Below are 22,257 nucleotides of genomic sequence, written 5' to 3'. Positions count from 1 at the left end.
CGCACGCACGCACGCGGTTCCGGACGGCAGGAGTGAGCGGATCGGGGCGTCCCGGCACGTCACCAGCGTCCCCCCAGGGCGGGAACTCTGTACAGGTGGCAGAGAGGCCGCGCAGAGTCAGGCTGTCATCCGGGACCGCGGGTCTGCGGCTCCTCCCGGCGGGACTCTGGGCCGCCCTGCCCGCTGCTTCCCCGAGACCCCGGGAGGCGGACGTGCGTTTACGTGCAGCTGCTCTGGGAGCTGGCGACCCGTCCAGACAGAGATCTCACGGCGTGGAGAGGAGGGGTCTCCCCTCAGAGGTTCTACCAAACGAACGGGAGCTCACGACTGTATCTGCGACATCGTTTTGAGACAGGTCACTTTCTTAAGAAAGCACTGGGTCCCCTGTAAACGGCCGTGTATTTCTTTGTAGTAACATGTAGTCGGAATCGGTTCTCCAATCTGATTCAATCTCCGAGCAGCAGGATTAAAAATTAACTGTTTTAAAACCCGGATAAAAAAAAAAAAAAAAAGACTACAGTATTAAAACTCTACCAGAATGCTCCGGTGATAAAGGTATTTCTGTAGGGAAACATTAAAGCTTTTTGGAAGCTACTGACCCCTGACTCCTGCCCAGAACACAATCCACATTTCTGGGAAGTGTTCTGGTACTTACACCGGGACTAAATTATTGCAGGTTAAGCTTCCCTTGCCCCAGAGAACACTCTAGACCGAATTCGCCGAACAAATTGAGGAACATAATCACCAACATGATTCATGTTTTATTAAAAATACAATTTTTTTCTTTTACCAAGTCAGGCTGAACATCCCAGGCCTCTATTAAGAAGTGAGAAAAATACACTTAAAATTTTTTCTGAAAAACTCGTCAGAAAGTCAGTAACCGTAAAGAACAAGGTGGTCAGGGGAAGGCCGACTAGAAGTCTAAGAATTCAGTAAAATGGGGCATCTCGGACCTGTGGGACCCTGTCTGGCCCGCACGTCGCCATTTCTAACGAAAGTCCGTCCAGGTGCCTGACGGCCCTCACGCTGACCCAACACGTGGGCGCTTGGGCTCGGCCGGTGCCGGAAGGACGGACGGAAGGACGGACGGGTGAGGCCGGAGAGCGCCAGCAGGATGGTCTGGGAGAAGGGCCCCTGGGCCCAGAGCAGACTCACCACAGCCGCTGAAGTGTCTCTCGGGCGGTGTGGCCCCTGCCTAGAAACCGCACGGCCCGCTGCGCGAGGAACGACCGAAACCCCACGTATCCCGGTTTAGAATGAAGCACGACAGAAAGGCTAACTCGGCCTCCTTAGGGCAAAACACCATCTGGGGAAAGATTACTTGCTTCCCATAATGAAACGGCTAAGGGCAACCTTTGGCGTCTTTTCCCTTCTCACGACACGGGGCAGGGAGGAGACTGTGGAGACCCTGCAAGTCCCCCCTCACCCCCGGGGATGAGGCTCATGAGGGGAGGCGAGCCCAGGAGCTAAGACCGCGGCATTTCCCTCCTCAAGCTTCTACAGGAGTTACAGACAGACGACAGGAGAGCTGAGCTCAGCGGCCTGCTGGGGTCCCTTCCAGAAAGTCCTTTCAGTCACCAGGACCCAGGGGACTCTGGACTCAAGTCCGTCAGGAGAAAGCAGTCCGCCGGGCGTGACGGCTCATCGTGGGCCAGGTGGGGACCTGGGCACTCCCCTTCCACGCTCCCCAAACCCGAGCCTGTCAGCACCGCTCTGATCACCCCACATGGCGGATGAGGAATGAGGCTCACGGTCACCCAGAGCCACAGAGCAGCCACCGAACACGGGGCCAAGGTTCCCACCACGCATCCGCGGTTCTGTCTCAGCGCTTGGGACAAACACGCTTCGAGCTCCTGGCGGTGGGGCCGGCCGTCCCGGCCCCCCCCCCCCCCACCGGTCCCGGTGGGTCATGGGCCTGCGAGCGCAGCGGCTCAGTCTCGGGCGGCCCTCAGCTTCCTCCGGAAGTAGTCGGGGGCGGCCTCGTACAGCCAGTCCGCGTCCACCACGCACAGGCCCCGCATGTAGCACCTGTTGGTGTAGAGCAGCTCCGTGTACACGACGCAGGCCGGCCGGCAGTGGAAGAGGACGGACGAGGGGTGGACGGCCACCGGCTGGTGCGTGTCCGTGGTCGCGTAGGTGCCGTCGGGCTGCAGCTCGGCGGTGCTCATGAACAGACTGTGGGCCAGGCAGCGGCGGATGCTCTCCACGTCCCCGCGGGAGGACACCATGGGCATCGACATCTGTCTCGGGAGGAGGAAACAGAAAGACCGGCCCGCGGTCAGGCGCACATGCGGCCCGCACGCCAGCCCGGCAGAGCGAGCGCTGGCGGGCAAGGCCCCAACCTCTGCCGCCTGGGACACCGCGGGGCCGGAGGAGAGCGGCCACCGGGAAGCACACAGGCCACCAGCGCTCAGACGGGCCGGGGGACCCGGGGGGAGGGGCCTGGCCCTCTCACCCCCAGCGCGTAGGGGCTTCCTCACTCGCCTTCCTTCCCTGGCGCAGGGCTCCGGCCCTGCCTCCTGCACTCAGCCTCCCGGCACCAAGATCCCTGCCCCTCCCCCCCTGCTCCCGAGGGGAAGTCAGGGCCTCCGTCAACCTGCACGCGCCCCGGGGAAGGTCACAGCGCCTTACACCCCAGGCTGCAGTCGACCAGACCGCGGGTGGCCACCTGCCTGACCCTGCAGTGCTGGCTCCGGTGTTCCAGGCATGGGGGGATGGGGAGGGATCTTCTGGGATGGGGAGGGATGGGAAGGGCAGGAAATCTGTCCCCTCTGCTGCTGCTCCCGTGAGCCGAGGCAGAAGGCAGGAAGCAGGGGGAAGAGGGGCGTGCAGACAGAGGCCAACTAGGGGACGAGCACCCGGAACATTTCTGGCTCCTGGCAGCGTCCTCTGCTTCCCGCTTCCTTCCTGTCCCTCTGGGGCTCGACTATGTCCATAGGCTCCCACAGAAACTGTTCTATCCCCACTTGTCCCTTTAAGATGGCTCGAGGGGTGGGTCGCCTGGGTGGCTCAGTCGGTTAAGCGTCTGACTTCGGCTCAGGTCGTGGTCTCGCGGTCCGTGAGTTCGAGCCCCGCGTCGGGCTCTGTGCCGACGGCTCGGAGCCTGGAGCCTGCTTCCAATTCTGTGTGTCCCCCTCTCTCTACCCCTCCCCTGCTCATGCTCTGTCTCTCTCTGTCTCAGAAATAAACAAACATTAAAAAAATATTTTCTTTAAAACAAAGATGGCTCGAGGGGTTTGTTTTTTGCAAACTGCTGATCCCCGCCTGACGAGACCTTCTTTCTCTCCTCTGTGGGGACACGGTCAGCTGTCACCACCTCCAGGGAGCCCCCGAGTCCTGCAGCTAGCTGTGGTCTCTCCTTCCAGGCGGCCCGCTCTGGCGCCCACCGGCTGTGATTCGGGGCAAACGCCTTCACTTCTTTAGGCTCCGGTTCATCGTTTGTAAAACAGGAATAACACAGAACCTCATCAGGGCGAGATGAGGATTTCAAACGAGCAAATGCGTGAAAAGGACTTGGAACGGTGCCTCAGTGAGCGCTTCACAGACCACAGCCACACCGTTACCGCCGCCAGATCTGCCCTCTGGATTGTTCCCTGAGAGGAGGAGCGTGAGGCCCATTTGCAGAGCCCAGGACCCCGACCGACGCCTGGCGCGGAGGCACCACCGGCCGCTGACGCGCCCTCAGTTCAGGACGAGGAGCTGCCAGTGATGCCTCCGCTGCCAGTGACGACAGGGAGAACCCGGGGAGCCACGGGACGGGACGGCCTGGCAGGACGACTGCTCAGGAACAAGAGGGCCCGGGAAACCACGTGAGATACGGAACACGGCAATCACGACAAGAAATCACCTAACTGCCGGCGACAGGCGATGGCACCAGACGCGGGCCTGGGGACGGGGGCGGGGGGCACAGCGGCCCCCTGGAAACACGGGGACACGGCCTACACTGAGGGGCCATCTCAGAAGAGGCAGGGACTTCCACCACGGAGTTCGTGACCGCTCGACCACGGGAGCAGCCGACGTAAACCACTCGCCTCTGCGGTAAGACGCGGAGTGTCCTACAGCCGTCGGTGTGCGCGTGAAAGGACTCGGAAGCCACACAGGCTCCGAGGGGGAGCACAAGCTAAGAGCACACTTGGGGGGTGCGACCTCCCAGTGGCAAAATGCATGGGACGCGGGGACGCGGTCACCACCGCTGCTGTAAACCCGAAAATGACGGAACGCGTGCGCCAGCCGCACTGAAAAACGACCTTGGGGGGCGATCTGGCGGGTGTCTCGCAACCTAGATTCCACCCGGAGGTTCATTCCGTGCATGAAGCACGGATATGTGTCTAGGAAGATGGTCATCGGCACTTGGGCGAGTGTTGCGCGGGGCCTGCTTCCCTACGATGCGGGGCGTACGACGGACGGCCACGAGGTCACCGGAAAGGGCGGTGAGACGCAGGTCCACAGGCACCAAGACACCCAGACACACGGCGTGTGCAAGGACACCCCGTGGGAAAAGTTGCAAAACAAAACTTGTACTCTGTTTCTTTAAAAAAGAAAACCGTGTGTGTGTGCGTACGTGTAGGTGTGCACACACAGTGAGGGAGATAAACACACAATAACATACGTGTGCAGGAAAAGACTGGAAGGATCTACGCCAGACTGCTAACCCTGGTCTGTCTTTGGAAGGGCAGGATGTGGGAGAAGTTGTTTCAGCCCGTCTGTGCCACTGTTTTCTGCGCTGTATCGACTTGTAACAAGCAAGTAATCTGAACAAAGTAACAAAGATATTCCCACCAAAAAAGTAAATCTCAGAATTGAAAAATAATTTTAAAATTTATAAGAGCTGAGAGGTGCCTGGGTGCCTCAGTCTGTTAAGCATCAGACTCTCGGTTTTGGCTCAGGTCACAATCTCGTGGTTTGTGAGTTCGAGCCCTGCATCAGGGTCTGTGCTGACAGCGTGGAGCCTGCTGGACATTCCCTCCCTCCCCGTCTCTCTGCCCCTCCATTCAAAATAAATAAACAGAAAACCAAAACAACAACAACAAAAAACCAAAACAAAAAACAAGGCTGCAGAAAACAGACAGAAATGGTGATAGGTCGAACTGTGGGTAATATTTACTTCCTTCCTTATTTTTACATTTCCCTACGACGAGGCTTTCTCTCGTAACCATTAGCGACGAGCAATTTGAAACTTCCCGCCTGGAAACAAGGGACAGGTTAGAGCCCCAGAGGCGCCAGGAGGAGAGGTACCTTCAGGCAGATGTCCCTCAGCTGTGCTCGGACTTCGCCTGCCAGCATCACGTTCTTGCTGTTGACAAAATTCTCCTTGCACCAATCCTGAACAGGAGAGAGAGAGAGACGTCACAACCCTCACGCTTCTGCCGAGGGAAAAACGCGACAGGACCCGGAGAACAGCTGAATTCAGAGGGAGGACTTCAGTCAGCAAAAAACAGTATAGGAAAACAGGAAAATAACTTTATACCAAAAAGCACGAACCGTAAGGGGAAACAGTAACACCTCAGAGTTAAACTAAAACTCCTCACGTGGGGGCGCCTGGCTGGCTCAGTGGGCGCAGCGTGCGACTCTCCTTCATGGGGTCATGAGCTCGAGCCCCATTTGAGCCCCACGCTGGGTGTGGAGATGATTGACAAAAACGAAACTTAGAAAAAAAGTCTCCTTATGTCAGGTCACCGTAAAAAAGCCAGACTGGGGTGTGCGAATCACTATAGCCAACAAAGGATAAATCACCTCCAGAAAATGACCAAGAACCTGGCACAAAAACGGGCAGAAAAGCCGACACGCAGAAGAGTTAGTTCCAACGTCCAATCATCTTCTGCAAGGACGCCGTCCGCCGAGGAATCGCGGCGAAGTAACGCAGACGCGATCCCGTCTCCACCGACCAAGAGTCAGGACGGCGAAGCGGGGGCTCGTGTCCACGGCCGCGGGCGGATGGCCAGGGAGGACGGGCCGCGGGGAGACGCGGCGCTCACGGTGTGGCACGTGGGGGCTCCGAAGCGAAAGCACACGGTCGCGTGGGACACGGGCCGACGTCAGGACGGCAGTGACAAGACGGAAGGACGGGACAGCGTTTTCTGTCCTTAAACATAAACTGAGGCAACCACAGCAAGACGTCTGCAACTCCTAGACCTGAGAGGGGCCGTTCAGAAGGGACCGCGCCCCGGCACGGACGGAGTCAGGGCGCGCACACGGGCACCACACGGGTCTCTCTGAGGGACGGAAGGACGGACCCGAGCGTCTCTGAAGGCGCGCATCATGCCGCCTCGCTCGTGGACAAGGCTCACGTTAGCGCTCGGGTTCGCTAGCGAGGAAAACACGACAGGATTTCTGCTTTGATGGAAAAGGGCGAAAGGAAACAGCTCCGTGTCTGCTCTGCGGGGGCGCCTAGGAGGCAGCGCACCCGCACCTGCACCCGCACCGCCAAGCTCCCGGCCCTGGATGGAGCTCCGCCAGGGGAGCATCTGCGCTTCACCTGCATCACTCTGAGTATCCGTTAGCAACGTGTGACCTCACGTATCAGGAAAGCCCCAGAGAGGCTATTGTTGGGGTCTGGGAACCCACAAGAAAGTTCCACATAAACTAACGACTGCTTCTTCACTTTACGCCCCTTCGGCTCAGGAAACGTTTCACAGAACGTGCTACTTTCAGATCTTGGAGAAGATCCAGAAGGGCGCTTCCGTCCTGTCGGAGGAACTGAAATAGCCTACGAGCAAAAGCCGCCGTGAGGAAAGTCAGGGGCAGGCGGGGAAGACGCATTTGTGGCTAAGAAGCGCGGTCACCAAACACAGGGAACTTGCCCCCTCAGAGCACCAGTTCAACAGAAGCAGGACGGAGGCCTGGCGACCCCCGTGCGCAGGCGCATCGGCACCCGGCTCCGTCTTCGCGGCTCCGTGGGAGATCCTGCCAGAGAGGAAGGATCTCGTGCTCCGATCTCGAGGCGGGAGGGAGGCGTGTTCGGGGGAGACGCGAGACTGACCTTGTTCCCGCCGGCGCTTCTGAAGGCCCGGTAGACGTTGAGCAAGGTGACGTGGTCGCCCTCGCTGGACACGAACTTCCTGCGGACGGCCTGCACCTCATCCCGCCGGGAGGGAGGGTTGCACAGGACGCTGTCCACGGACAGCAGGGAGACGATGGTCAGCATCTCCTCCGTGCAGTGGAACTTGGGGGACAGGAGGATGGCCTGCACGTCGAAGGCACACACGGTGTGAGGCACGGTCTCCCCGGCATCTGAACACGGTTTTTGCGTGCGTGCATGCACACGCACGCAAGCACACACACACACACACACACACACACACACACACACACACACACACGCTCACGCACTTCCCTTCTGAGGCCTCGCGGGGCACATGCTGCCCAAACCAGGCCTACCTATGTTCATGTCACCGCACGTTTTCGTAGAGCCCGTGACTGCCCTCCCGCGGATTCCCACGTTCCTGATGGGGGGGCCCGTGCTTATGTGGGTTTGAATCGCACACAGAACGGGAGTCCGTGTCACGCACGGAGTACGGTGTGCGGATTAAGCCAGGGGCACCGCGGTGAGCCCTCTGCTGTGCGAGGGCCGGCGTGCAGCGTCGCGAAGGGGGACCGAGGCCGGCGGGGGCGACTCACTTTGGCGAACCTGGGCTCTAAAGGGAAAGCTGCCATCTTCCTTCCGAGCGCCGTCAGCGTGAGCTGCTCGTCCTTCCGCTCCAGGGCTCCCAGCAGCTCCAGCTGTGCCACGGCCGCCTGAATGTGGTCTGCAGACGGAGACAGAAGAAGGAGCAACACGTCGCAAAGACGAAGACGCCGCGGCCGCTTCTGAGGGCGCCATGTCAAGCCGCAGCATCGATCACAGCCGCCACCGTCCCCAGGGCTGGGCCGCTAACGACATCGCTGCCTTCTAAAGTAATGGCCTGTATTCGGTTTAAGATGTGTGTCACCTTTAAACCCAGCTACGTCACACGCATGAATCCCGCCCACAGGTACACTCGTATGTGGTACAGGGGCCGGTCTCCCCAGAAGCAGAGACTCCCAGGAGCACCTGAGGGGCTCAGTGGGTTAAGCATCCGCCTTTGGCTCAGGTCATGATCTCGGGGTTTGTGAGTTCGAGCCCCGCGTCGGGCTCTGGGCTGACGGCTCAGAGCTTGGAGCCTGCTTTGGACTCTGTCTCTCTTTCTCTGCCCCTCCCCTGTGTGTGCTGTCTCTCAAAAATAAGTAAACGTTAAAAAACAAAACAAACAAAACCAAAGAAAAAGCAAGAAGGGGACGAAAGAAGAGAGGGAAACTGGCTCTTGAAGAGAGCCAGCAGCCAAAGCCACCATCTGCAAGAACCCCAGTGAGCTCCCTCCCTCCAGGGGGACCGCCGACAGAGGCCAGGAACCCATCAAATTCTAGTCCAGAGCAAAGAACCTTTCCGGCCCTTCCGCCGGCCCTTCCAGCGGCCTTGGGAACCGCTGCAGCTCCCGGGACCCCCCCACCGTTGTGGGACCCCCCGCGAGGACGGCTCCCGGGAGAATCTGTACCCTCGAGATCCGCGGGCGCCCCTCCGACAGCTGGTGCTGCCATGCGACCAAACGAAAGTAAACAGAGAGCCCCCGATGCTTCCTGGCGAGTCTAGCGTTTGTCGTAGGGCCACGCAGACGACCGCCTACCTGGAGAGGGCTTGGACATGAAGTCGAAGGTGAGCACGTCGGGCACTTTCATTGCCAGGAGCTGCAGCATCACGCCGGCCAGGTTACACCTGCGAGGAGGGAGACGCAGGTGGCCCCCGGGCTCCGGCCGGAGGAGCCGGCCGGGGGGGGGGGGGGTGCGGGACGGCAGCAGGGCGGGAGCGCCGGGGGCCCACCTCTGGATCTCTGGCACGGTCATCTTGTCAAACTTCTCGAACTCGTCCTCCGTGTACAGCCGGTAACAGACGCCACTGTCCTCCCTGCCGGCCCGGCCCGTGCGCTGCCAGGCCTGGGTCTTTGACACGCGCTGCACGGCCAGCACCTCCAGGCCGCCGTCTGCGGGGAGAACGGCCGCGTCAGAGCCGCGTTCAGCGCGCGAACCCACCGTTCCCGCGGCGCTCCTCAGGACGCCGCACCGGGGGTCCTCCCTGCCACGCCAGAGTCCGGAAAAGTCCCGGCCGCACTGGAGAGTGAACCCACACTGCTCAGCCGTCGGCAGCGCGAGGCGTGTTGCTGAAATGGCAGACGGCCGCGTGCGTGCTGCAGGGGCCGGGACCGCAGCCCCAGGCTCCGGCTGAGGCCACGGACTGAGGCTTTCCCCGGGCCCGGGAAACGAGGGTGGCTGGTCACCCTCCCGATCAATGCCTGGGGACCGGATACACCAGGTCCTTTGTGCAGTGCGCCCCCTCCCCCCACCCGGCCCCAGCTCTGCTGTAAGAGGGAGACGATGTGATGGTGTCACTCCCAGGAGCAGACGTGACGAACGTCCTGATTAAGGTGTGCCCTATGCCAGGCCTGGGGGACGGGTCCTTCCACACGCCACCCCTAAGAACACGTGTGTGAAGGTCCGCGCCCTCGGATGCTTAGCAGCACGTTTCGATCAGGCTTTTGGGAGCGATCGCTTCCGTTGCCTCTAATCCTCTGTGGACTGAAGCAAGGTCGAGAGCAGACGGGACCTGGACCTCAGGCCGCCTTGCACTGCACACGCTTGGGGATCAGTTAGTGCCTCCCCGGCCCAGGGAGGCTTCCTTCCTAGGAAGGCGGAGCCCAGACGTCCCTCCCAACAAAGGTCCTGCTGCGGGGTCAGGTCGTGCCCGGCCACTCCTCTCAACCTGGCAGGACCTGGGCTCCCGTCCTGCCCTGCCTCGCCCTCACTGCTGCCGCAGGGCCCCTTCCTGGGGCACAGGCTCCCTCGCGCCGTGCGCCCCGAACCCCCATCGACGGTGGCGAGTCTCGGCACAAGGCGCTCTCTGGGAGAAGCCGGGGGGCTCACTGCGGGGAAGGGGCGCCCGCGGGCTAGCTTCTCACCGGGATTATACTTCTTTGCTTTAACCATGCCCGTGTCGACTACGTATTTTATTCCCGGAATGGTTATGGAGGTTTCGGCAATGTTGGTGGAAATGATCACTTTGCGACAGCCCTGAAAGGAAGGAGAAACCAGAAAAGGCGTGTGGCGCACACGGGGTTCACAAGCTTTAGAGCATACTCCTCACCATCAACCTCCACGGTCCAGCCACAATCAAGAACCGACAGTGTCATTGTTGACGAGTAACCACTACAGAAGGGGGAGTAAAAGCTCATTCCGAGGGGACGAGACGCAGCGGACCAGGAGGGGGTGGGCTGGACCCCTGGCCCGGCGGGGATGTCCCGTGTGCTCCCCGCCTCTGGGGGCTGCCGCGTTTACGGCAGAATGGGAGCGCCACCTACCTCGTCAGTTCTGCAGTGGGTGAGGCTGTGTGCGCGGGGCGCACGCGGGGTGTGGGTGGAGCGTATGCAGGGTGTACACAGGGCGTACGTGGGATCCACGCGGGGTGCGCGCAGTGCCCGGCATGGCACCCGGTGCCCAATGTCGTGGGCGAACGAGGCCGGTCCGCGTCGGACTTAGGGGTGCTGCCGTTCACGTTCCGGCCCTGCCCCCGCCCGCACCCGACAACGGTCTCCCTGCTCGTACGTCGGCGTGGGACCCGCCTGGGGCCCAGGACGGCGGCGCCCTCACCTTCGGGGCTCCCTGGAAGACGCGGAGCTGCTGGGCATAGGGCAGGGAGGCGTACAGAGGCAGGACCAGCAGGGAGGGGCAGCCGTCCGGGAGGTGCCTGGCGATGTCTCGGCAGATCTTGCTCGTGGCTTCGATCTCCTCCTGGCCGGTGAGGAACACCAGGATGTCCTGAGAGGGGGGGGCCTCCTGCGGAAGGGGAAGCGTGGGATTACCAGGTGCCGACGAAAGCACAGCCCCGGGGAGCAGGAGAGGGGTCACTGATGAAGCTCCCGGGGTTATCTTGTTAACGTGGACAACATGTAAATGAGCCTGGACGTGAGGGTCTCCCCTGGGAGGGCGGCCCCACCAGTAATGCACGAAGCCAGGACGGCGGTGAGTGCGTTCAAAAGCCAGCTGAGGCAATACCGGAGGAAGGTCAGCAGACGGCAAGGTGACAGGACAGTACCACGAAGGGCACAAGCCGGCCAAGAAACCTGCAGAAGCCTCCCTTCCTTCCCTGGAGCCGACCAGACGGAAGCCACCTTGGGGAAACCGTGGCGGTGGGAACGGCCAGAAGCAGTCGCGCTGGAAGAGGAGCCCTCACTGAACGATGCCGCCAAAAGCACGGTCGCACAGCCAAACGATGCCGCACGCGGGCAAGCGCCTGAGACCCCGGACCTAACGGGCTGTCACCTCTGCAAGGTCAGCAGCGTCCAGGCGTTAACGACATACTCCTGCACACGATCCTTCCTGCAAGTCTGTTCAGGTGTCTTAATCAGCAAGATGCTTACGTGACGAGATAGCTGAAAACGCTGAACTGTGCTAGATACACGCGCACGCGCATGTGTCTGTATGCGAAAACGTGTGTACGTTTACGTATGTGTGCACGTGGCTTTTACAGCCCCGTACTAACAGGACAGATGTTCACAAGTACGCACAACGGGACAAATCTAAGACAGTCAAAACCTCATCCGTGGGACTCATCAAAGCCACCATGGAGCCCGAACACATCTGCAGCCGCCACTCAGGACCCATCCTCACCGAGCTTGCTTTTTGGCAGGTGGACGCCTTCCTTGGTCTAAAGGACAGTGAAGCGGTAAGCCCAGAGCAACAAAGGCAGCGGAGGAGAAAAGGGATCACAAGCTTCGACCTGTTCTGAAAGACGAAGGAGACGGGGAGCGAATGGCGTGCTGGACGGAGGCGCTCCAGCCGGGGAGCGGTCTGAAGGGTCCGCGCCCACCGGAGATGGGCCCGTCTCCCCGGAGAAGAAAGGCCGTGAGGCAGAGGCGGGTCAGGGGAGGTGGAACCGAGGGTGGCACGGTCGACCCCTGTGCCCTGCCCCGCCTACGAGGGAGGAGGCTGGGAAGACACGGGAGGCAAGAATGCGGTTCGGCCCAGAGGCGTGGCCGAAGGAAGAGTCCAGACAGATGCACAGAGCAAGAGGCGGGGAGGGAGGTGTCTAAATCCTCACCTACCGCGGCAGGAAACTTAAAACACGGCAGGAGCAGCATCGGCGGGTAACGCTGCAAATACTAACGTGAATCCAGGGGAAGCAGTCAGGGGACCCGAGAACGTAACCCGAGAGACGCGATCTGGAACGCGGCAGTAAAATCAGCTGCCGGTTTCACGGTCCTTACACAGCTGCTGACTTTTGAAACTTTAAACTGCACACTCACCACTTAGATTGGAATAAAAATTAGTTTTAGAAAATTTGCCTCTGGTTTTCTCAGAAAGTTACGAGTTTTATAAGATAAACAAAAAAACGAGAGGATTTAATCCCTCAAACTTCTGAGTAGGTCTTTAATAAGATGAGAAGACATTTTGACACGTTTCTCTAATTCGGTTTTTCTAAAAGGAAAAAAAAAAAAAAAGCCAAAAGCTCCAAATGGCAACCCGTTTTTGGGTCGATACCAGCTTTTTTAACAACGACGTGGCCAACAGCAGAGAACGTAGCGTCTCACTGACTTCCTCCCGCTACACGTCATGCCCTTCTCACTGGGACTTTCGATCAGTCTGCTCTGACAGAAGTTTCCTGGCTCGGCTGAGGCGTGATGCCGGCAGAGCTGAGTTATTCTTCTTCTTAGAGAAAGTAAGAGTTGCCATAAAAAAGAACAAGAGGCCGGACAGGCCCCTCGTCTCAACGGCACAGCTCGTGGGCTGTCCCGCTCGGTAGCTTTCCTCGTCCAGGCGGCACGGGGAGCCAGACCTCTGCGGGGCCCGCCCGCACCTGCCTGTACCTGGTGGATCTGGAAGACGGAGACGAGAGCGGCGTGCAGGTAGTCCTGCTGGGGCTGTTTGGTGTAAAACACCTGGATGGGATGCTGCCGACCCTCCAGGTAGAGGACGGGTGCCCCGCCGAAGTACTGCGAGAACAGATCCACGTCCATCGTGGCGGACATCACGATCACCTGCGTCCGGGACGGAAGAGGCCGGTGGGGAAGCCGCACCGGGCCGGCCTTTCTGTGCCCTCCCCGTGACAGTGAGCCTCCCCGCATTGGCAAGCAGAGCGCGGGCCCCTCTGGCGAGCGCACCACACCTACTTTGAGAGGCAGCCTCCCCGGCTCCTTCCTCCGCTTCTGCGCGGCCTTCACGACCCCGAAGAGCACGTCCGTGTGGACGGTCCGTTCGTGGGCTTCGTCCAAAATGACACAGCTGTACTTCCGGAGCAAGGAGTCTGAAATCGCTTCTCGCAGAAGCATGCCGTCCGTCAGGAACTTGATCCTGGTGTCCTCGGAGCTGATGTCGTCAAAGCGCACGGAATAGCCAACCTGCGTGGGGGATGGTCCCACCGTCACTCGGTGAGCACCTGCGTAACCGGCGCTGAGCAGGCACTTGTGTCCTCACGGGGGACGAGGCCAACGCCGACCCTCCTCTGCTCCCTTGGGCACAGACAGACAGTGGACAGGGCACAGACAGACAGAGGACGGGTCCCTTTAGCTGCGATTAGGATACACGTTACAAGGAACCTAAAATGAAGCTACTTCCCCAGGTACTTGATAATTTTGAGTGACGCTTCGTACAGCTGGGAGAAGACTGGAAGGTTCTCAAGTGCGTGCACGCACAAGCACACACAGAGCTGACCTACACATGGTTCTGGGGCTCACTCTCAATACCCATATATACGCTGTATGTACGTATAGACACATATACGGACGAGACAGTTAATGGAGTTACTGAAGCCTGAAACATGCTCGAGGAAACAGCTATCCGACTTGCCAACAGATTCTGAAAGCAGAGTGCATGTCACTGACAGCCTGTCGGCCCTGCGGTGTGTGAGGGGCTGGAGAAAGACTCGGGGACAGGCCTAAGGACTGTGGCAAGAGCGGGCCTCCCTGCACAGGAGTCTTGTCCAGAAAGCACAGCGCGGGGGAGCGGGCGGCTGTCGTTAAAGAAGGAGGTGACGTACCAGCTTCCCGAGTTCAGTTCTCTTCTCGTCCGAGACTCGAGACGCAAGAGAGATGGCGGCCACCCGGCGAGGCTGGGTCACCGCGATGACGCCCTGGCGGCCAACGCCCCCCTCGTAGAGGTACTGCGGGAGCTGAGTCGTCTTCCCAGAGCCCGTCTCCCCTGAGAGAGGAAACAAGTCTCGTTTACGTGCAAACTGAAACAAATTCCACCAAAGTCGGGAGAAAAAGATAAAATACTGGAAGTTGATAGAGCTGAGAAAGCCACAGGACATCGGGCACTCGTGTGAGCTGCTGGTAGAGTGTTAGGTGGGACTGCTTCTCGGAAGGCCGAATTAGGTTCGAAACATCTTTAAGATGTGCACACCCTAGACCCACAATTCCACCTGCAAGAATTAATTCTGAGGAGGGGCGCCTGGGTGGCGCAGTCGGTTAAGCGTCCGACTTCAGCCAGGTCACGATCTCGCGGTCCATGAGTTCCAGCCCCGCGTCAGGCTCTGGGCTGATGGCTCAGAGCCTGGAGCCTGTTTCCGATTCTGTGTCTCCCTCTCTCTCTGCCCCTCCCTCGTTCATGCTCTGTCTCTCTCTGTCCCAAAAATAAATAAACGTTGAAAAAAAAATTAAAAAAAAAAAGAATTAATTCTGAGGAAATAATTAAAGATGTGTGTAAAGGTATAGTTTCAGAGAGGTTTCATTCAGCTTCGCTCATGACGGCAAATAACGGGAAACAATATGTATGTTCAACTGCAATGAACTACAACTGTTACGTAAAAAAGAATAAACGAGGGGCGCCTGGGTGGTTCAGTCGGTTAAGCATCCGACTTTGGCTCAGGTCATGACCTCGCAGTTTGTGAGTTCGAGCCCCGCGCTGGGCTCTGTGCCCACAGCTCGGAGCCTGGAGCCTGCTTCAGTTCTGTGTCTCCCTCTCCCAAAAGTAAACATTAAAAAAACAAAAAGTTTAAAGAAAGATCATAAACGAGACGGACCACTGGAAGCCACACGCACTCCTACACAGCAGTCACTGCCCTTTCTTTCAGACCCCTGGCCCACACCATTAGGCAACACTTGCCGTGGCCACGTCTCCCTTGCAAACTCCACAGGATGAGTCAGACCCGCACGCTCTCTCCCTGGGGCTGCCCCGGCGGCCTCCTCCGCACCGCCTCCCAGCACTGACCACCTTACACTGTGCAGAAGTGTCTACAAGTTTCCATCCTCCATGCCAGAAGCTCCCGGAGGGCAGAGAAGGTCCCCCACCTGCCTCTTCCCCGGATCTGAGCATCCTACATGCAGCAAGCACACCTTATTTCCTGTCCGCGTGGGTTCCTTGGTCCCTAAGTAGAACCAAGAACTCAGGAAACCTGGGCATCCCTCCCTCCCTGGCCACCGCGTCTTCTACCTTAGCGCCCAAAATCCAATTATCCTCGCAGACTAAGAATTTGATTTTTCTGCTGCACTCCTTCTGCTGAACTCACTGGGCAAAACCCCAAAAGTGGACCAACGTCTCCCTGTCCATCTTTTCTGCTCCTACACCAGGCGACTGAGCATTACTAAGGTAAAATCACCCGTCTGTGCAGACCGAGACATCTGTGAGCTGGCAGTGGGGCCGAGGCACGGCCGTCGATCCCTGTTCTTGTTTCTGCAGCCTCCCTCTGTCCCCATCCTCACCCAGGGCCGGCCTCACGCCCCGTGGCTCCCAAGCTCAGCAGACCTCCTGCACCTATTCCACACGACAAGCCAAGTCCCCCTCCCCTACACACTCTTCCCCAGCCACATCCATGGTCACCTCCTCTCTCCAGCCCCCAGCCTGCTGGATACCCTTCCTCCTATTCCAGGCCAGCCGGGCATCTAGCCCTTGTGTCCAAATGCCCCTGCTTTGGCAGCCCCCCCCCCCCAGTCTCTGCTCTTAGTGCCCACTTTCCATCTTCAGCCTCCCTCTCCACTGAGCGCTTCCTCTCGAATCCCTCAGCTCCCTTCCCTTTCTCCAACAGGAGCCTGCTCTCACTGCCTTTCCTCCCTCACCCCTGCTCAGCCCAGGGACAAATGAACTCCCACCCGCCACAGCTCTGCTGAAGGAGCGCTCGATGGGATCTGCGTGTTTGCTCCCTGTGTTATGGGCCCTCTCTGGGGCATCTGTTCCTCTGGCTATGCTCCCGGAGATCTCCTTCCTCCCTCTGAAGCTCATCCTCTCGGTGCCTCCTGAGTCTCCCCTGCAGGCGGCTCCCAGGCAGAAGGCTCCCCCCCACCTCCAGGCGCCGAAGGCCCTCCCTCGGGCCGCCTCCCACACCTGCTCGGACCCACACTCTTGCAAGGCCCAAAGTCCCCCGAGCGCGGCTCTCCGCCAGGCACCTCGGTCGCTGCTCCCCGGGCTGTGGGCGCCTCCAGAGCGGGGTCCCCCCCCCCCCCCCCGGGCCGCTCCGGGGCTGGCTCTGAGACACACGCCAGGGCACCTCTGGCCGGCGGAGAACGAGGCGCGGCCACTCACCGATGAGGACGGCGCTGTCCAGGTTTCGGAGCTGGGCCAGCAGCTGCCCCCGCGCCTGGAAGATCGGCAGGCTCCGGCGCTGCCGCTCCACCGCCTCGGGGTAGGGGCTGGCCGCGGGCTGGGCCAGGACCGGCTGCTGCTGCCTCCGGCCGCCTCCGCCGCCGCCGCCGCCGCCCGCGGTCAGCAGCATCACCACGCGCCCCCCGGGAGGCCCGCAGCCCGGCCGGAACCTCTTGGCCGGCGGGAAGCCCGCCTCCTCCGGCATGTCGGGCGCGCGCCGTGACTGGAGGCCGAGGCCCCGGCAGGCCCCGGCCAGCGCGCACGCCCCTTCCTGCCGGGGCTGCCGGCGACCACTGATGACCTCACGGACGCCACCAGCCTTCCGGGCGGGCCCGCGCCCCCCAGCATGCACTGGGCGCCTGGGACGGCGTGCACGCGACGGCGGGCAGAACCGGGCCCGTGGTACGACCGCGAAAGCGGCCCGGAGCGACAACAGCGAGGGGCGGCGCGTAAGGTTCCGCTCGAACTTCTCCCCACCCCCGGATTAAAGACGACGATCTCCTGGACAGTTTCGGTGTCCAGATGAGACTGTGTCCTTCCAGTGAACGCGCGTTTCCCCTTCTCTGCCCGCAGCAACCCCCGCTCTGCTTACTTTCGTAAAATCTGAGAGCAGAACGCAAACATTTGCATGATTTAGTCCTCTCCAGGTGTTACGTGGATGGTGGCCCCGAGAAGAAACCGAGCCCCTGAAATTCCTTAAAGTCGCCCAGATGTGGCCCACCTCGCGTTACAGAAGACGAGGGCGTTAAAGCACATGCTCTATGATGGTCGAATATCCTCAGAAGACTGTCCCAGCGGCCCCGGTCCTCTCCCGTCCGAGATGCAGGCCCTGAATCTGCCTGCTGCCCTGCTGGTTCTCGGCTGTCCCGGTCGGACTCTCAAGGTCTCTGGGGGCCGCCTGGCCCCATCCCACACACGCCAGTAAAGGCGGGGAAAAGGGGATACAACCGGCCCCTCCTTTGCGTCCTAACCCCAAAGCTCTGGGATGCTAACCCGCCACCACAAAGAGGCAGGCAGCTGAGGGCAGGGAATGGGATTTCCAGGGAATTCGTCATAAATCTTCCACCTGCCCCCATGAGGGGCCTCGGGCATCTTCTCAAGTCCAGCTCCAGGACACTCGTCCTATCTGTAAACGTGTGAAAGATCCTCCAGGTAAGAGATCATTTTTCTCCAGCAACCCATGGTGCAGGGATCAAGGGTGAGTGAAAATGTGCATGCTGAATTAATAGCAGGTGTCTGTTTAGAATAAATTGGCAGAATTTCACTTCTTGCCCCCGAATATGAACTTGCACGGCAATCCGTAAATAAAAGGGAAATAACTTGCTCAGGCTGCTGTAACAGAAAATAGCACAGACTGAGGGGCTTGTAAACATCAGAACATTACTGCTCACAGTTCTGGAGGCTTGGAAAGCACCCTTGTGGTTGCCTTCCGGTGAGGGCCCTCTTCCTGATCCGTTGATGTGTCCTCACCCAGTGGGAGCCAGTAGGGGTCTCTCTGGAGCTGTTGGTAAGGTGTTAATCTCATCATGAAGGCCCCTTCCTTATGACTTAAGTACCTCCCAAGGGTCCCACCTCCTAATATCACATAGAGGATTAGGATTTCAACATAAGAATTGGGGGGGCAGGGCACAAACATTCACTTCGTAGCAGTAACTAAATGTTAATTCTCAAATTACGAACCCTGAGTATGTAACAGACAGACATCAGTCCTTTTTCCCAGGGTGCTTTCCCCAGACTAACCTAATGGAGGAGACATGTTCCTAATGATTTCAAGAGTCTGGGTACGGGGGCGCCCAGATGGCTCAGTCAGTTGAGCATCTGAGCATCAGACTCTTGGTTTTGGCTCAGGGCATGATCTCATGGTTCGTGAGTTCGAGCCCCACGTCAGGCTCTGTGCTGACGGTGTGGAGCCTGCTGGGGATTCTGTGTCTCCATCTCTGTCTGCCCCTCCCCTGCTCTCTGTCTCTCTCTCTCTCTCTCTCAAAATAAATAAACATTAAAGAAAAAAAAAGAGCCCACGTAGGTAATAGGAATGAATGAAATAACTTCTTGATAGAGCACATGGCCTGTCTTAGAAGCTGCCGTGCAGACCTGGCATTGCCAGATCTCCCTATGTTTTCCAAGAAAAGCCCAAAATGGAGATTTTCATGTGACATTTGTCCGTGTTAAGTGTTGGCTCAAGTTTTCAAAATGGTGCAGGCAGGTGGAGTAAACCGCACGTGGAGGTAAGCATTCATAGGCTCCAGCCTGATGGCCCAGCTATTCTGCAGCGTCACAGCTAAGAGCTGAAAACTAAAATCCTACATAAGCACCACCCACACCTCCCGCCCCCATCGGAGTCTGAAATCTGCTGTCCCTCCCAAGGAAGTCTCGTGGTTACGTGGTTTGCGTATGCAGATGATCACAAGATAATAACCATTCAGAATGTCCAGGCTCTTCTCCCAGGAAGTGAATCGCCTCGTCTGGGATGATCTGTGGACTGGCTGCTCTTGTCGAGATCATACCAGCTGGTGGTCAGTGTGGTTGGCTGACTTGCCCGACCACCAGACCGCTGCCCTTAATCATGGTCAGTTCTCCGTCCCACTGAGACAACCCTGAGCCTCGGCCACTAGTCCAAGTTTGCACGTACATACGTTGATCCCTCTATAATTAAAAATACCAGATGATAGTTTGCTGATCAAGAAACAGAGCACGTATTCACCCACGCACCAAGCCCTGTGCTAGATACCGTGGGAGAGACAAAACTTTAAGACACGGACCCTGCCCTTAAGGAGCTTACGTTCTCGTGAGGGAGACGATGCGTATACGTGTAGCAGCTGCAACGGTACGAGACGATATATAATTTGGTGTAAGAGTACGTTGTACGCACTCGAGGGATTCAAAGAAAGACCATGGAGTAGGCCTTAGAGTCCAGATTTCTTGAGAAGCCGGGAACAGGACCAGGCCTTGAAGAGACTTAGGTTCCCAATAGGCAGAAATGGGGGCAGGGTTCAGAGGGAGACAGACACTGTGCTTTTGATACGGGGGTTAAGAAGTCACCATGAGGGGCGCCTGGGTGGCGCAGTCGGTTAAGCGTCCGACTTCAGCCAGGTCACGATCTCGCGGTCCGTGAGTTCGAGCCCCGCGTCGGGCTCTGGGCTGATGGCTCGGAGCCTGGAGCCTGTTTCCGATTCTGTGTCTCCCTCTCTCTCTGCCCCTCCCCCGTTCATGCTCTGTCTCTCTCTGTCCCAAAAATAAATAAACGTTGAAAAAAAAAAAAAAAAAGAAGTCACCATGAATTTCTGAGCAGAGAAGGGGCTTGTGCATATTAAAGTTCAACAACTTTAATGCAAACTCATAAAATGCGCCAGTAGCTGAGGGGATGTCCCATAGCGCCGAGATCCCTGGCGGGATCGTGACCGGCGACAGGGATGGCACTCACCTGTCAAATGCAGGCTGTCAGGGAGACACGACAATTCCAGGGAGCCCCTTACCCAGCGGCTCAGTTATTTCCTAATTTCCACAGACTCCAGACAGAGCGAGGGCTTTGCTGCCAGGATCTGGGACTTGGGTGCTCTCTGCTTAGAGACCACACCAAAGGATGAAAGATATTAGGATCCAGGCAGGTACGGAAAAGAACATGTGTGGAAGAGAGAAGTGAAAGAAATCCATTGTGCAGAAAACACCCCAAAACGCATAGAAAATGTTTCTCCTGGTCAGGTGCAACTTACACATCCATTTGTTTTAAATGAATGTCTACTGTATTTCTACAACAAACGGACTTATTAGTGCTTTTCAGTGTCACTGGTAGAACCCAGGAGTCCCTTCAATTATATGTGTCGGGTAAATTGGGCACAAAATTCCATATACTGCGTATCGATTCCCACTTTCGGTTGACATGCATTACAAAAAGCAGGGTGGTCTGTAAGAATCAAGACGGAGAGGAAAGCTGGACAAGTGAGAATTTTCCTTGTGCCCAGGCAAGCGGGGGTCAGGTGACAATGTCGGTGACTGGCGTCACCACTGCCCAGGACACGTCGGAGGTGCAGACCAGCATCCTGGGAATTCTCATCCCGTAACACCACGGAAACGAAAATCCCGCGGCAGACCGCAGTTAGGCCACAGACTCAAAATCTGTTCCTGTTTTACCATCACTGATACGTACAGACATTCCCTACTAAGATGAACAGTGAATAGATCCTAGGATCACAGTTTTACCACAACAGCTCCGGGAACGGGATAACTCAAAGTTAGCTAACGGAAAACAAAATTAGAGACGTCTATTTTGAGACCCGAGATAAGGAATTTCTAAGACCCTAATTAAATTTGAGCTTTCTTAAACAAAGACATGACAAAATTTGAGAATCCTATATGGATTGTACATTCTAAGACTAGCATTTCAAGATTTTGTTTTTTTTTTTAATTTTTTAATTAAAAAACATTTTTTTAATGTTATTTTTGAGAGAAAGAGAGAGAGAGAGAGAGAGACAGAGCGTGAGTGGGGGAGGGACAAAGAGAGGGGAAAACACAGAATCTGAAGCAGGCTCCAGGCTCTGAGCTGCCAGCACAGAGCCCGACACGGGGCTTGAACTCATGAACTGTGAGATCGTGACCTGAGCCAAAGTCAGACACTTAACTGCCTGAGCCACCCAGGTGCCCCTCAAGATTTTGTTTTCTAATCACTTAGGGAAAAAAGCAGTCCCATTAACCCACATTCCATAAAATTGCTACAACCATAAAGTTACGGACACCATGTAGAACATGTGTGTTAAATCCCATCACTTCCTCCTGTTCTGTTTAGAGATATTACTATCTACTTCACCATGTGAAAATCCCCACCTAGGGTGTCGATTACGTTTTTTCTTTTTTTTTTAAATTTTTTAAACATTTATTTATTTTTGAGAGACAGAGCGTGAGTGGGGTAGGGGCAGAGAGGGGAGAACACAGAATCCGCAGCAGGCCCAGATTCTGATCTGTCAGCACACAGCCCGGTGCAGGGCTTGAACTCATGAACCGTAAGACCACGACCTGAGCCGAAGCCGGACGCTAAGCCAACTGGGCCACCCACATGCCCCCTACATGCTATGTATTCAAAGTATGTGCAATGATCTCTTTTCTAGGGGTGTCCGTTTCGTTCCTCTGGGCTCTCAACAGCTTAGACCGTGTGAGCGCAAACCCGCTGGGACCCAGGGAGATGAATGTTCTGGACAGTTTTTATGCCATCACAGGCATTAAGTCCCTGCTCCTCTGGACCCTGTCTGATTTCTACCTGATTGTGACGGTCAACCAGATACATGGCTCCGAAAAGCTTCTCAGCTTTTCCTGAAACAGAACGACAGAGTTAACCAGCTGGAGACCCGTGGGCCCCTGCCTGACGGGCACCTGTTCATCTGCCTCCACAGTCAACATTCCAGGCCTCAGAGGGCTCTTCCTGTTGTTTTCCAAAAGGGCGGCCGTGACAGGTCCTGGCCCGGCTGTTTCTTGGTGGAGAGACTCAAGCGGAGAAAATACGACGCCACACGAGCCCGCAGCCGGCCCTCCTGCCACTAAATTCCCGCTGCTACGAGAACCCCCACCCCACCCTCTCTTCTCAGCTCATCTGACCACTTGCAGTTTTGCAAAACCCAGACGGAGGACGAACGGTCTGCACAGAACCCGATCTTCCTGCTGGAGCCACGTCGTGCACGAGGACCACGGACG

General features: G+C 57.7%; 2 protein-coding genes across 3 annotated transcripts in view; one reads left to right on the top strand and one right to left on the bottom strand.

Moving 5' to 3' along the window:
- The window catches only part of RPAIN (RPA interacting protein), a 261,437-nt gene that overhangs the window by 14,319 nt on the left and 224,861 nt on the right, over window positions 1-22,257 (top strand). The window lies entirely within an intron of this gene.
- DHX33 (DEAH-box helicase 33) lies at window positions 744-16,860 on the bottom strand. 2 transcript variants are annotated; one of them, XM_086685674.1, is made up of 12 exons: window positions 16,519-16,859; window positions 14,039-14,199; window positions 13,173-13,400; window positions 12,870-13,040; window positions 10,654-10,839; window positions 9,966-10,077; window positions 8,834-8,993; window positions 8,640-8,728; window positions 7,618-7,745; window positions 6,980-7,183; window positions 5,236-5,322; window positions 744-2,240 (listed from the first exon to the last, which is right to left on the bottom strand). In XM_086685674.1, the coding sequence occupies exons 1-12, from the start codon at window positions 16,781-16,783 to the stop codon at window positions 1,932-1,934; spliced, it is 2,100 nt and encodes a 699-aa protein (XP_086541800.1). In that variant the 5' UTR covers window positions 16,784-16,859; the 3' UTR covers window positions 744-1,931. The 2 variants fall into 2 exon arrangements, with proteins under 2 accessions (XP_086541800.1, XP_086541801.1); XM_086685675.1 differs by lacking the exons at window positions 744-2,240; window positions 5,236-5,322 and adding an exon at window positions 5,361-6,903 and having other exon boundaries at window positions 16,519-16,860.

Source organism: Puma concolor, chromosome E1 (assembly GCF_028749965.1).
Source record: "Puma concolor isolate L17-30 chromosome E1, mPumCon1.1.hap2, whole genome shotgun sequence".
NCBI lineage: Eukaryota > Metazoa > Chordata > Mammalia > Carnivora > Felidae > Puma > Puma concolor.
The sequence above is the reverse complement of the archived record's forward strand: the minus strand, read 5'-3'. Positions and strand labels throughout refer to the sequence as shown.

Excerpts from the sequence above, each read along its gene's own strand:
- DHX33 (XM_086685674.1), bottom strand. The coding sequence starts at position 16,783 with ATGCCGGAGGAGGCGGGCTTCCCGCCGGCCAAGAGGTTCCGGCCGGGC. Across the intron at positions 13,401-14,038 it reads GAACTGAACTCGGGAAGCTG|GTTGGCTATTCCGTGCGCTT; the intron begins GTACGTCACCTC and ends TCCCCCACGCAG. Across the intron at positions 10,840-12,869 it reads CCGTCTTCCAGATCCACCAG|GAGGCCCCCCCCTCTCAGGA; the intron begins GTACAGGCAGGT and ends CCCCTTCCGCAG.